This window comes from Lupinus angustifolius, chromosome LG13 (genome assembly GCF_001865875.1).
Source record: "Lupinus angustifolius cultivar Tanjil chromosome LG13, LupAngTanjil_v1.0, whole genome shotgun sequence".
In the NCBI taxonomy this organism is placed as follows: domain Eukaryota; kingdom Viridiplantae; phylum Streptophyta; class Magnoliopsida; order Fabales; family Fabaceae; genus Lupinus; species Lupinus angustifolius.
In genome coordinates this window covers 4,162,568-4,176,981 of record NC_032021.1, presented here as the reverse complement: position 1 = coordinate 4,176,981, position 14,414 = coordinate 4,162,568, and the positions used below count along the sequence as shown (strand labels likewise).

At 33.8% G+C, this 14,414-nt stretch overlaps 2 protein-coding genes across 2 annotated transcripts; both read left to right on the top strand.

Annotated features, from left to right (window-relative positions):
* LOC109325943 (aspartate aminotransferase, mitochondrial) lies at positions 608-6,437 on the top strand. Its single transcript, XM_019558566.1, has 10 exons — positions 608-857; positions 1,127-1,212; positions 2,270-2,476; positions 2,767-2,872; positions 2,958-3,062; positions 3,155-3,327; positions 4,207-4,366; positions 5,091-5,186; positions 5,452-5,546; positions 6,114-6,437. Exons 1-10 carry the CDS (start codon positions 684-686, stop codon positions 6,184-6,186), a joined length of 1,275 nt encoding a protein of 424 aa, XP_019414111.1. The 5' UTR covers positions 608-683; the 3' UTR covers positions 6,187-6,437.
* Positions 9,267-12,543, top strand: LOC109363252 (trihelix transcription factor ASIL2-like). The gene is made up of 2 exons (XM_019609455.1): positions 9,267-10,341; positions 12,216-12,543. Exons 1-2 carry the CDS (start codon positions 9,411-9,413, stop codon positions 12,227-12,229), a joined length of 945 nt encoding a protein of 314 aa, XP_019465000.1. The 5' UTR covers positions 9,267-9,410; the 3' UTR covers positions 12,230-12,543.

Genomic DNA, 14,414 nt, shown 5'->3' with positions numbered 1-14,414 from the left:
TACAAACCTAATAACACTATAATTCATTCAAAATTGATAATTTAAGCCACAAAATTGGTTGAATAATTGAAACAATAATTCAACATCATCCACTAGTATCTATTTATTAATATGCAGTTTGGTTCCAATGATTTCTAAATTTCTAAAATCACGAACCAAAACAAACATAAATGATTCCTTAAAAAAATAACTGAACTGAATCATATTTTACAGTTTTGTTCAATTCGTTTCTATCAATTTTATAGTTTAAACCAAAATCCCTAACATCCATATTTATAATCAACACACTACTCATTTTAGGAAAAATTAATAGTTTGAACCAATGAACAAATTTAAAAATTAAGTTTTCATAGAATTGATAACTAAAATGGAATAAACTTAATCACTTACTCTTTTAAGTAGATGAATCTCCTCTCTTCACTCTTAATTCTTCATTTTTTAAAATATGAAATGAATAATTTTAGAAATACAGCTAATTAATAGTAAAATTTTCTTAAAAAGAGAAATGGGAAACATAATTGGTCAATATTTCACACATATCAAAAAAATAAACGAGTCCCAACTGCCATGTGGGACCACTTACCTTCCTAACTATAAATGCAAAAGCCATGACACGTTTCTTCATTTCTGTTCCATCTCTTCATTATCTTCTCTGTTTCCGATCCACGCTAAGTCTCTGAAACATGGCAATTTCAAATTCCTTCACCGGGAAACTCCTCCGCCGTGGCTCCGCCGACGGAGTCAGACTCATGTCGTCGTGGTTCCGTAACGTTGATCAGGCACCGAAGGATCCGATCCTTGGAGTTACTGAAGCTTTTCTCGCTGATCAGAGTCCGAATAAAGTGAATGTTGGAGTGGTTAGTTATCATTCGATCTTCTCTTACCGTTTTCATTGAATACTGAAGTTATAGTAAATTATCTAGATTGATAGATAGATATTGAAGTTATCCTATCACCTGTTTGAATGGATTTCGTTGAAAGTAACTGTGAACAAATTTTGAATTATATTTTCATTTTTAAAATTTGTGTTATACGGCATTGAAACTGGATTTTGTGAAATTTATGTGATTTTTTTGTGTGGATGATTTTGTAACTTATTTATTTTTATCTTTTGGATTTAAAAAAGGGCGCGTATCGTGATGATAACGGAAAGCCTGTGGTTCTTGAATGTGTTAGAGAAGCAGAGAAGAGAATTGCAGGAAGCCAATTTATGTAAGTGAAAGATAGTATTATAATTCTATATTGTTGTTTATAATGTTATATTAATGCAACTATATAAATGATTCTAGTAAATTTTAATTGCCAACTTGTGCGGTCGCACTAGTTCATTTTGCTTTTTAGGTATGGAGCGCATAACAGCATATGATACCTTTTGGGAATATCAGGCTACTTGTGTTCTTTGAGAACTTTTCTCTCTTTTACACTTTGACAGGGGATTAGCATAATTGGTTTTTTAGGTGTTTCGGGATTATGTTGGCAATCCTGCTTTTCTGGTGTCAAAGCTGAATAATTTCTCATATCCTCATCCTGAAATTTTAGTTTGCAGCCAGTCTCTATTTTAAGGGTGTTCTACACCGACTATAATGTATATATGTTTTTCTATTGAAGGTTTGGTCGTTGAATTTAATATAGGCAACTTACCTTAATCATGTAGTTGGTTTTCCAGATTGTGGGACTGGTTGAAAATTTTCAAACTTAATGTCTAAATTTTTAAAAATGGTATGGTTCTAATTCCACAGAGCAGGACCCTCTCAAATCATCCTTTCACCCTATGTAGATGTTGTCATAAAAACGTATTTGGGTCTTCTGTTCTATATTGGTATCTATAAACCATCTGAACATTGCCTTAGAGCTTATGTATATTAAGAGGGTAAAAAAGCTTATTTAAAGTGGAGTTGATTTATTTCACTCCACTTTTTCAACTTCTGCTTTCCTGCAGTGATAACCTAATTTTGTAAAATCAGCTTTTACTGTCCTCTGTTTTCGAAAATAATTTTATGGCTGAAATAAATAAATAAAACTTGAATTATCATCAAGGTTATTTTGAACAAAATAAATGTTCCATCAGGTTTCAGACCTACCTTGAGGGACAAGCTTACAAAAAAACCAGACTGCAATATTCTCCAGAGACACGTTTTTCTAATATTTTTTGCACTATCCATCAAGAAAACAGAGATTATATGTCTATATAATTCACACTTTAGCCATCATTTTATTATACTAATTAATTTTGTGCCATTACTTTGCACTGATGCCATTTTTTGGCCAGGGAGTATCTTCCTATGGGTGGAAGCATAAAGTTGGTAGAAGAGTCACTCAAGCTGGCGTATGGGGAGAACTCTGATTTCATCAAAGATAAAAGAATAGCTGCAGTACAGGCTTTGTCTGGGACTGGTGCATGTCGACTTTTTGCTGCATTTCAACAGCGTTTTCATCCTGGCACCCAAATCTACATACCAGTACCTACCTGGTCAAAGTGAGTATTCAATACAAATCTTCTTTTATTCATTTAATTAGGGTGAGTCTCGGTGCAACGGTAATTCAGAGGTCATGATTCAAATCCTGGAAACAGTCTCTCCACTTGTGCTGCATATATTTACCCTCCCCAAACCCCACTAGCTGGGAGTCTCTACATTAGTATGCCGGTCCTTTACATATTTAATATTGCCATTAACTGTGTGCCCTCAGTTTTTGATATTCAGTTATAAAATTTCTATTTGCTTCATACCTTGCCTGGATATTTATTTCCTTTGTGTGATATTACAGCCACCATAACATTTGGAAAGATGCTGGAGTTCCTCTAAAGACATTCCGTTACTACTATCCTGAGTCCAGAGGATTGGATTTTTCTGGACTGATGGAGGACATAAAGGTACATTTCTCTCATACCCAACACTTTGCAGAATTGCTTTATAGGTCAATTTTGATATATGAACCTCCACTATTTTCATATTCAGAATGCTCCAAATGGCTCATTCTTTCTGCTTCATGCTTGTGCTCACAATCCTACTGGAGTAGATCCTACTGAAGAACAATGGAGAGAAATCTCTTCTTTGATCAAGGTAATCAATTTATGATGATGGTATATAAAATCGGGTTTTTGATATTCTTGTTTTGGTTCTTGACTCTTGTTCACTATTGTGGTTGTTTTCAGGCAAAAGGTCACTTTCCTTTCTTTGACATGGCATATCAAGGTTTTGCCAGTGGCAGTCCAGAGCGAGATGCAAAGGCCATTAGCATTTTTCTTGAGGATGGCCATTTAATTGGACTTGCTCAGTCATATGCAAAAAATATGGGACTGTACGGCCAGAGAGTAGGATGCCTTAGGTAAGTTTATACTCTTAATAACCTTGTTCAGTGGCGTTTTCTTGTGGTTTGAGGGAGTGAGTTATATTGGACCTTGATGGTTCACTTAATACACTAATCATATATGTTAAAATTATAGGCAACTCTGTACTTCAATATAGAGTTCGCAATCAATTTTAATAGCTCTAGCAAGTTTCAGCTTCCATATCGGCCTTGTGCTTGAATGTGAGGTGTATATAGATATTGGGGGCATAACATAGCAGGAGTGATGAATTTCAACTTTCTGAAAGTGATTATTGTGCTTAGCTGTAGCTTCAATTAATTGGCTTCAATTTATCTCTACATGGAAGAGCAATGGAATTATTGAGAGAATCGAATTGGTGGAACGAATATGTTAGAACTGGATCAATGAATAGTATAAATATATAAGAATATGAAGAATCTGAAAATTTGAGTATGTGTTTTATTGACAGAACCTCTCAATTAGTGATCGAATATCCCAATTGAGATAGAGAAGGAATACATAGTACAATCTCAGGAAAATTTGGGAGTTCCTGTGCTATCTCAACCAAATCCTCCTGTTCTAACTGAATGAGTACATTTCCCTCCCCACTCCCCTTTCTTTTATTTATTCACTACTACCATCTGATACAGCTATGCAATATCTGTGAACTAACTAACACACTAGCTGGTGTTTAACTAGCTGTATATGACCCAGGCCCAAGCTTCGGTCTAACCCTTTTCTGTCTCTCAAACTCTCAATATTGGATATTTATTCAAATAACCTGTGTGGTATAGATGGGAAATTCTTAAGTTTCAAGTCTGCTTTACAGAACTTCTAGTGTGACTGTAAATTACATTATAGAAAGAAAAACACTCATGCTTTTAAGTTCCATGCAGTGTGCTTTGTGAAGATGAGAAACAAGCTGTGGCCGTAAAAAGTCAGTTACAGCTGATATCCAGACCCATGTACAGTAATCCACCTCTTCATGGGGCTCTTATTGCTTCAACTGTCCTTGGTGATCCCGAGTTGAAAAAGTTATGGCTTGAAGAAGTTAAGGTAAACACATCAGTCACCTGCCTTTGACAATTCCTCCATTCTAATTACAATTAAATACAGATTTCAAGTTGGTTTACAGTTTAAACAATTTGCAAAAAACTTTACCTTTGAAGATTAGTTTGATTTTTGTGTCACTTTTCTCGGGACTATTTGCCAACTTGTCATATTGGGCACATAATGAGCTTGCTGACGCTATGCGCTCACACATATTTATATAACCCTAGGGCCTAGGCACAATGTTTTTGACTCAAACATTTCTCTGTCATAGATGAGAATACCATGCGCCATGTCTTATGCAAATACTTAAAAATGATTAGTAGAATAGGAACATGCAGTGTTTTTATGTCACAAGTCTTTTGGGTTCGTTTTTTCTGTTAACTTATACTCTTTGGTTCAAGAGTCAGCTGAGTTCATAGAACCGCGGGACATAAAGTGTGAACACCTGCGTTCAAATACCAGCACTTGCACAATTTTCCTCATCCTATTGAAAAAACTTTGCCTATCAATACACACACTGTGCTAATCTTCACCTACATGATATTTTCTATGTATCCATTACTAAGATTTTTTATTATCGTGTTGTTCTACATTAATATATTTCAAATTGTAAGTTACAAAGACAAAATGATAAAATTTAATAAATAATCAATACAAAATTGCAAAATAAACATAAATAAGTTATGGCAAAAATTGGAGACGAACTTACATGATTATATCTTTACAGGGGATGGCAGACCGCATCATTGGAATGCGTGCCACACTACGAGAGAACCTAGAAAAGCGAGGGTCTCCCTTGCCATGGCAGCACATAACCGATCAGGTGCAGTTAAATTTTTCTGAATGCCAACTTTTTCTTAGTGAATTTATGTTGCACATCTTTTTTCATGTTACAGTATGTAGTGCAAGTTGTCCAACATTTCATTGGTTATGATTATTTTAAATATTTATGTTGAAACCAGCATATGAATGCTTGGCAACATACTCTGGGTATTATGCATATCAGGCTACCATAGGAATTCCCCTGTTTCAACAACTATGTTTTTTCTTCACTTAGTTGATTTCTCTAACTAGTATTTGTTGTGCAGATTGGCATGTTCTGCTACAGTGGGATGACACCAGAACAGGTCGATCGTTTGACAAATGAATTTCATATTTACATGACGCGTAATGGTCGTATCAGGTAATACACCTGATCTTCAGTTTCTTTACTGCCATTTTCCCTTAGTTTTTGATAGAGAGGAGCTATGAAACACGGATACGGATACGTGTGTTGGATATGATACGTATCCGACACGTCGACATACATTTTTTCTAAAATATAGGATACTATATGTCCATGAGTACATGTATAAAATAGTAAAAAATACATAAAATATGATAAAATTAGAAGTGTAAATCAAAATATCAAAAGTAGAAAATATAATGGAAATTGTAAATCATTGTCCTCCAAAATTCCAAGTACCAAAACTTAAAAATATAGTAGAATAGTTTATAAAAATTGATAAAATGTATCCTATCTTATCCCGTTTTTTTTGTTGAAAACGTATTAGATACATATCTTCATCTTTATTTTATTTTAATTTTTGGATACTCTGGGGATACGTATCCTTCATGAATCCGAGCGTGTCCGTGTCGGATACGTGTCCGTGTCGGATACGTGTCCGATGTCGACCCGTGAGAGTGTTCAACGTGTCCATGATTTAGAGGAGAGGAGTATATTGTTTACTGACATATGTGTTTATTGCAGTATGGCAGGTATTAATTCAGGCAACGTTGGATATATAGCTGATGCAATCCACCAGGTTACAAAATCAGCCTAGAAAATTCAGTTAGGTAAGAGCAAAATTTTTCTCCTAGGGACATATAAAACACCTAAGAAGTTGTCTTCTTCAGGGGAGCAGAATAAATTATGGTTTAGATAGTGATATCTTCAGGATTTTACCTTGCATATTGAATATCACTCTATCTCCAATTTTTGTAGTTTTCATTTGCAAGTATTGTGTGCTGTGTATCTCATTCTCTCCATCACTTCATTTTTAAAATAAATAATGAGTCCATTGGATTTCAGTTATGAACAGCTGCTAGGTTCATTCTTATTAGTGAACCCCAGAGATTGACTTTTTATATGCTAACAAGGGATATTGAAAGCCCACATGTACTTTTTTTATGATGACTGGTATACATGTGAAGTTTATTTTCATGCCTTTGTTTCTGTCCATGTTATTGGAATAGCAACTTCGTAATCCCCATAATCCTCGAATAAAACTTAGAAAATTTTCAAACCTAGAAATTAGTCTTGCACAAGTGACTGATGAATAAAATTTATGTAGTCACAAATGCACAATACCTATTAGACATTTAGAGTCATTTAATTGATTTAAGGGTTTTGTTATCTTTATTAAAGTGAAAGTATTTGATTGGTTGTGTGACTAATAAGCTACTTAATGAGATTTTAAATTGATTACTTCTTTTCACAGTTTAAACTTATAACTATAATATAATCAATGGGAGTCTATTTTCTGTCCCATAAAGTGTATGTATCATTTGATATGATTGGTTAGAAAATTACTTAAACCAAAAACGATTGTTTGATATTGGCTTTTAAATCAAAAATTGTTATTCTAAGTTGATTTTCAATTTGGTTGGTTGATTTATTTGATTATACTTACTAGCAACTAACTAATCGATTCAATTAAGCTATTTAATTACTGATTTTAGGATTATACTTTACTACTCACTATCCGTAAAAACTTGATTCAATAACACTTATTCATTTAATTACGATTCTTTCATAACAAATGGATCTCATTGGTACTAAAAGTTAATGTCTTCATAAAATTAGTAGCTCATGAAATAAAAGTTTTATGTTTAACAATTCTATTATTAAGATGAAGAAATGTGATTCATAAAACAATCATCTATGTCTAGCAACTATGCTTATGAAATTGAGTTTTAATGCAACACTTATATTAAATTGTGATTGCCTTGGTCAAATTAGTAGCTTATTAATATAGTTCTATGTCTAGTAACTACTTTAATAAGATGAAGATTTATGAATTATTAACATACATCTACGTCTAACAACTATGTTAACAAATTTGAGAGCTATTTAGTGCTCATATGACTCTATCTAACAATCATATCAAGCACAAATGTAATAATTTAGTACAAATTAACATCTAGACATTATACAAATATGATGAGCTCTTATTTTTTAAATTTGGAATTAGAATTTCTTCATGCATTCATAATCACAAAATCATACAAAAAATTGTCAATCTCTAAGTAAGCATTAAGCACAAAATATAACTCATAAGAATAAAAAAATAACAATTAAGTATAAATCTAAATCAAAGTGTATACATCAAGTAAGTGTAATATCCGATCCCAACAAGGGAGAAGCTTAATTACACATTTTCATAATAACTAAAACAAAATACAAAAAGTGAGAAATAAGACTATAGGAGAAGAGATTACCTCCTCAATGAGCATACATTAACTTCTCTAACCTTTTCCCTTGCTTTTATATCTTATTTTCAGCTAAACTACCCTAGGAACTAAGAGAAATTGAGTACATAGTTTTTGTTCCCGAATTGCTCCTAAAATTCCCAAATTGATCCTGTATTAAAGAGTCTGAACACTGCCTATTTTGCCTAGTGTAAAGAATTGGTTGGGTGCAATACTTCGTCCTGGACAAAATGGTCAATTTCACTTGATGCATGCTTTTTGCTGGCGAATCAAGAATAAAAGCTACACCAGATTTTCTCCTCAATTTTGCCTAGCGCAGAGATTGCGTTGGGCAAAACTTTTGTTTGCTGTGATTTTCGCCCAATGTAGAGATAGTGTTGGGTGTGGCCTTTTGATCTTGCCAGATTCGCTAGACGTAACTTCTACGTTAGACCTAAATCGTTGTTGTCCAAAAATTTAACTTTTTGCAACGATTCCTCCAATTTTAGTATGCATAAACACTGTAAAAAATAAAATTCAATAATTTGCATAATATGTTTAGGGTTTCTAAGGTGACATAAAGATAATATTTTAAGTAAGATGTTTTCGCACTGTTTTCCTTATTCTCTTTTTGTATTCTATTTCATAGTTTCCATACATAAACATCTCTGTGAAAGAATATTAAATTGGATTCAAATTGTTATTAACAATTACATTTTATTTCCATTTGGTCCAACAATTCAAGAATCCTGCGAGACACACTCTTTTGCTCAAAGTCCAAGGTTTACTTTTAAGACCCACAGTCCAATCACAAGTGCCCATAATGGTATGAAACTTAGATTTCAAATGGGAAGATTTCCTATATAAGGTTTAATGTAAAATTATCCTATTATATCAAATAGTATCGTATATCATTAATAATTATCTATAATTATATAATACATTATACCTAAAATATTGAAGTAATATTTTTCTATCTTTGTTTAGGTCAGAATAAAACAATACATTAAAGTAGTGTTCCATTTTTTTAAAATTTGAAGTGTATGAAACTTAGGAACTATCTAGTTCACTTCCTAAGTTGTTACAGTTTAATCGAGTTTAACATAATCAGATCAAAATTTTTCCGTTTCAAAGCGGGTCAACTCTCTAATCGATTAAGCGAAAATTTTCCAGTCAGACCATCCTGTCCTCACAACAACCTTTTGTCATTTCTTAAAAAAAACTTGTTTAGTTGTTTACCATTGCCATCAACCCATTGTGGCTAGTTAAAACAGTAAATTATGAATCTGAAAAACTGGGTTAGAGCTAACTCAAATCCTCCCCCAAATCAACTGCACTAATTTATAGCCCAAACTTCTGATCAAATAAGCCCCATAGACAAACCACACCAAATACAGACCCATGGGCCAACCAACCAAGAAAACCGAAAAAAAACAAGAATATTTGTGTTTCCCGCACCGTAAACGACTATCGTCGTACTCGTTCGTTCTTAAAACAAATAAAACATTCCCTTCGCTTCCTTTGCTGTTCCGTTTCTCAGTCCACTCCGCCTTTTTAATCCCAACCCCATCTCTCTCTCTCTCTCTCTCTCATTCTTATGGACTCTCTCATCGGAGCTCCGTCACCTACCACCCCTGCTCCTCCTCGTCCTCCGTCATCGACGCCGTTTCCTGTTCGTGAAGACTGCTGGACCGAGGATGCCACGTTCACCCTCATCGACGCCTGGGGTGAGCACTATCTTGACCTCAATCGCGGCAACCTCCGCCAGAAGCACTGGCAGGAGGTCGCCGACGCCGTCAACAACCGCCACGCCGCCGCCGCTGGCAACGGAAACTTTAACAAGAAGAAGTGCCCTCGCCGAACCGACGTGCAGTGCAAGAACCGAATCGACACGCTCAAGAAGAAGTATAAGATCGAGAAGGCTAGGGTTTCCGATTCCGCCGGCGGTTACGAAAGCCCGTGGCCTTTCTTCTCCCGCCTCGACGCTCTCATCGGAGACAATTTCCCGATCAAGAAGTTCTCACCGCCGGCGACCTCCCGGAGAAATTCTTCCGCCGCATCCAAGCCGCCGCCACCGCTTCCGACTCCGGCGTGGATAACATCCGTCCCGGTCGGTCCCCGATCTGGTACTCAGAAACGGCCGGCGGCGCTTTCGCCGGCGATCAAGGACGACTTCACCTTCCGCCGGAATTTTTCGGCGTTCGCTGCTGCAGCAGCCGCGGCTGCTGAGGCCGAAAGCGATGACTCTGATGGTTTAAAATCAAGCACCGGAACAAGGGGAAGGGTGGTGAGAGAAGAGAGTGAGAAGGAAATGGAATATGGTTATAGAGAACTTGCTAATGCGATAGAGAGATTTGGTGAGATATATGAGAGAGTTGAATCAGTGAAGCAAATACAAATGGTGGAATTGGAGAAACAGAGGATGCAATTTGCTAAGGATCTGGAGTACCAAAGGATGCAGCTTTTCATGGAAACACAGCTTCAGCTTCACAAAGTTAAACGAACCAAACGTTCTTCTGGAGCTTCTGGTAATGCTCTTTTGCAAATGTTGAATCCTTTAACATACTTTGAATCACAGTCATATTTAAATTTGGTTATATAGTTGCTAGAGTTTGGAATTTATGTACTTGTTGTCTTGTGGCTGTTGGTAAGAAAAATAATGGGAAATTGATATTTTTGGCATTTAACACTGTTCTGGTTAGTTTTTAGGAATTGAGTTGTTTTTTACATAAATTGTTTGGAACTAGTCTGTTTTAGTTAATATTTTGATCAACTGTGCTTTTTATAACATGCATTGCCCATTGAATTGTGATGGAAAAAGATTTGTTTCATGCTTTTCATTGTCTTTTAAGAAAGCTGCATCTTGGTTCCTAGGCTGATGTGTACCACTTATATGTGCTTCTCATTTAGATTTAACTAGTAGCAAGATCAACTTGTATTGTGAAACTTATTTTCTCCATACTTTTAGAACACTATTTCCAAATAGATTTCTTGATTTATTATCAATGTACTACCTTGTACTTGGGTTTAATATACCTTTTGCCATTCCAAACTCTAGCAATAGCTATGTGTTGTATTTTTTAACCTGGTTAATTCATTTTAGATGCACATAATTTTCACTTAACCTCACGTGTACTGTGTAGGGTTTTTTTTGTCATTTGTAAAATACAAGACATGACTTATGTTATATTTGGTCCTGGTCCTGTACTGCTGTTAGGTATGCTGTTTTTTAGAAAGAAGTGTTTGGTTATATAAGATGTTGCAATATGGTAATCCTATATAGCTCAGTGTGTTGTTGTGGTTGCATATGGCCAATCATTGCCTAAATTATTGCATTGAGCCATAACTTTTCTCATTTGCATTTTTCTAACAATTGACTGAGCAAAACTTTTATATATGACAGCAAAAACTGTGGATTGTGTCTTAAACAACTGTTGCTATAGGTCAAAGTAGGATATTACTACAGTCTCTTTCTATTAGTTTCTTGAAAACGAATCTTAGCTGACATTCCAACACCTTAAAGAATTAAGGTACCAAGGCTAAGGAGAAAATACACATACATTTATTATTTGACTATTGAGGATGAGCTTTTATATTGACACCATTTATGTCTGTTTTTATCAAAACATCCATCCCTCCTCTCTGCCAATATCAGCATGGATCGAATGGAGTTTATTCCAATGTAACTCATGCATATTGCAGCTGTTTATTATAAGCACATGAGAGCATAGGTTTTTATTACAATTGGGAAATGGATGCTTTGAGCACTACAAAAATAATCGGGACATAAAAGAAGTTTGAAACCTAGCCTTGTTAGTGATGTGTAGTTGCTATAGCAAACAAAAATGAATGTCAAATTACCAAGTTTGTTGCTTATGGCTTAGAATTCTGTTTCTTGTATATGCATGTATCTCAGTCACACACACGCCAAAGTTGTGCCCTCCTGCATATTAATGTCATTTTGTCACTGTCACTAAAATGAAGCAGAAGTAGTAAATATGAATCAGTAGATTAATTTTTTGCTGTCTCCAATTATCAAGAATTTCATCTAATGATAATAGCTATAAATTCAATTTTTATAGATGACATAAAGTCTAATGTTGTTTTTCATGTGACTTTGATTAACTTTAAAAATTTTAATTGACGCTTTTGTCCATGCTTGGTGGTATCTATCTCAGTGCAGCTTCAGTTTTCATTGACATATAACCTTTGATCAATTGTGCAATATCAGTTAATTGAATCAGGCAGCTATATCTATCAATGTTGGAGACTTACCTATCTTTTTTGAAATAATATGAATGAAATTTGAAAGAAAAGCATTGTACAAATATTTTGAGCTTATATTATTAAGTGTGTATTATTATAATCTTGCTGATGCCTATATTTCTTTTTCCTCAAACAGATAGTTACTCATAACAAGGGATGATGGAGAATCCTATTTGGAAGAATACATAGATTTTACCTTTGGACATGGAAGCATATAGAGGGCCACTCTTTTTTGGAATTATAAAATAATTAGAAAAAGGTATTTCAGTGAGGTTTGTATTTATAATGTAATTTCTTGCTTTTGTGAAGTAAATTTAATTTCTTTTTAGTCATCATGAGAGGGAACATGAAGATCCATGAACTAAGAGTTTATGGATGGCTTACTCAATTGGTACTCTCATTTTACTAAATTCACTTATGACTTTTAATGATATGATTTTAATTTGTGCACTAGTTTGCTACTTGTTTTGTTAAATTCAACTGGAAGAGCACGTTACTACATCTGATAGGGTATTAATTTGCCAAGAAATAAATTTATCTATGAAAACACAAAAAGAAATAAAGTGATTTGAACAGATTAACGGCTTGATTATTTGTATGAAATGATAAACAACTCATTGATAAATAATTATGAGTGTGATATCTATGTACTATTAGTATAAATATTTATACACAATTAATATATCATTCACTATTCATTTGTATTTTTTTGAAGGGTCAATGATAATTAAATATGAATGATGATGCAATGATAATATATAAAACTCTTATTTGGAAATATTTTTTTTCAATAATTAATGCGAAGAAACATACAATTCATTTGATTTCATCCATATTCCATATAATAAAAAATTAATAATCATTTTAGAAAAGAATAGCAATTATTTCATAGTTTTTTAATTTATACACATTCAGCAAATTGCACCCTTTTGTATTTTCAACTGAATCAAATTGAAATTCAGAAGAATTTTTCACACCATTTTTTGTTATTTAAATATCAAAATACCATTATTCTCCTTCTACGCATAGTCTATGGATGATGTTCTGGTGGGTTTTATAATAAAACACGGTGTTATGGCTTTTCGTGAAAATCTGTCAATTTAAATATACTTTGTTTAGCAATAGTGAATCACAATATCAGCAATAGATTCTGTTATTTTCTTCTTTATTTTAGGTTCTGCAATTCAATGACGAATACAATTTTTTTAACTTGCACAGCTGTGTAAGCTGTAGAAGTGATCAAATTTATATTATTCAACTTTTGCATTTGGGTCACGTGTAAACAAAAACTGCAAAAGTTACTTCTTGTAGTTTGGGACAACTTATGCATTTGGGTCTCCAAAGTGTAAAAATTTTCACTCAAGAAGCAGTGACGTATACAAGACCTAAAGATAGAGTGAGCATAGATTAAAAATTAAAATAATAAATATCATTATATGCAAAATGGTGAAAACATTAATATAAATATCACAAAATTTAAATATATTAATCAAATAAGTTATGTATTTCATAATTGATCTATATGTGACTTCATATTTTGAATCATTAAATCATGAGTAAATTACACTGATATCTCCTGAGTTTTAGGGAAATTACATAAAGCACCATCACTTTTTTACATCTACACAAACCCTCTAATTTTTATACTTTCATTACACTGACCACCCCTGGATGGGAAATAAGTGTAATTTTTTTAACAAAAAATGTGATAAATGCAATTAAGATAAACAAAACATGATATCACTTTGGATTTTTCCTCACAATATACCATGTTTTGTTTAACTTAATTGCATTTATCAATTTTTTTGTTTAAAAGATTACACTTATTTCTCAGGCAGGGTGATCACTGTAATGAAAGTATAAAAACTATGGGAGGTTTGTGTAGGTGTAGAAAAGTGAGGGGGTGTTTTGTATAATTTCACTAAAACTCAGGGGGTGTCAGTGTAATTAACTATTAAATTATCAATTCGTTGTAATGTTATTGAACACTTCTCATTGTCAATATTATTAAGCACTTCTTATTCGAGCTTATATGTTGGTTTTAAGCACTTCTTATTCACATACACCATTGTTGGTTTTAGCTTGTACTGCAATTTTGAAAAATATTTTTAAGTTAAAAACTTAATAATTAATTATTTTTCTGTATCACAATGCTGAGGATGCTTCTCCAGACTACAATTCGGACACCGAGGGCGACCGATTCTCATGGTGGGCTTAAGATGGTACATGCAGTGACACAATTTATGAGACAACAGATGTGTACCCAAAATAAAGGGGTTAGTTGGTTAGTTAGTTTTGGTGTTAGGATTAGTTAATTTTTCATTGCCTTTATATA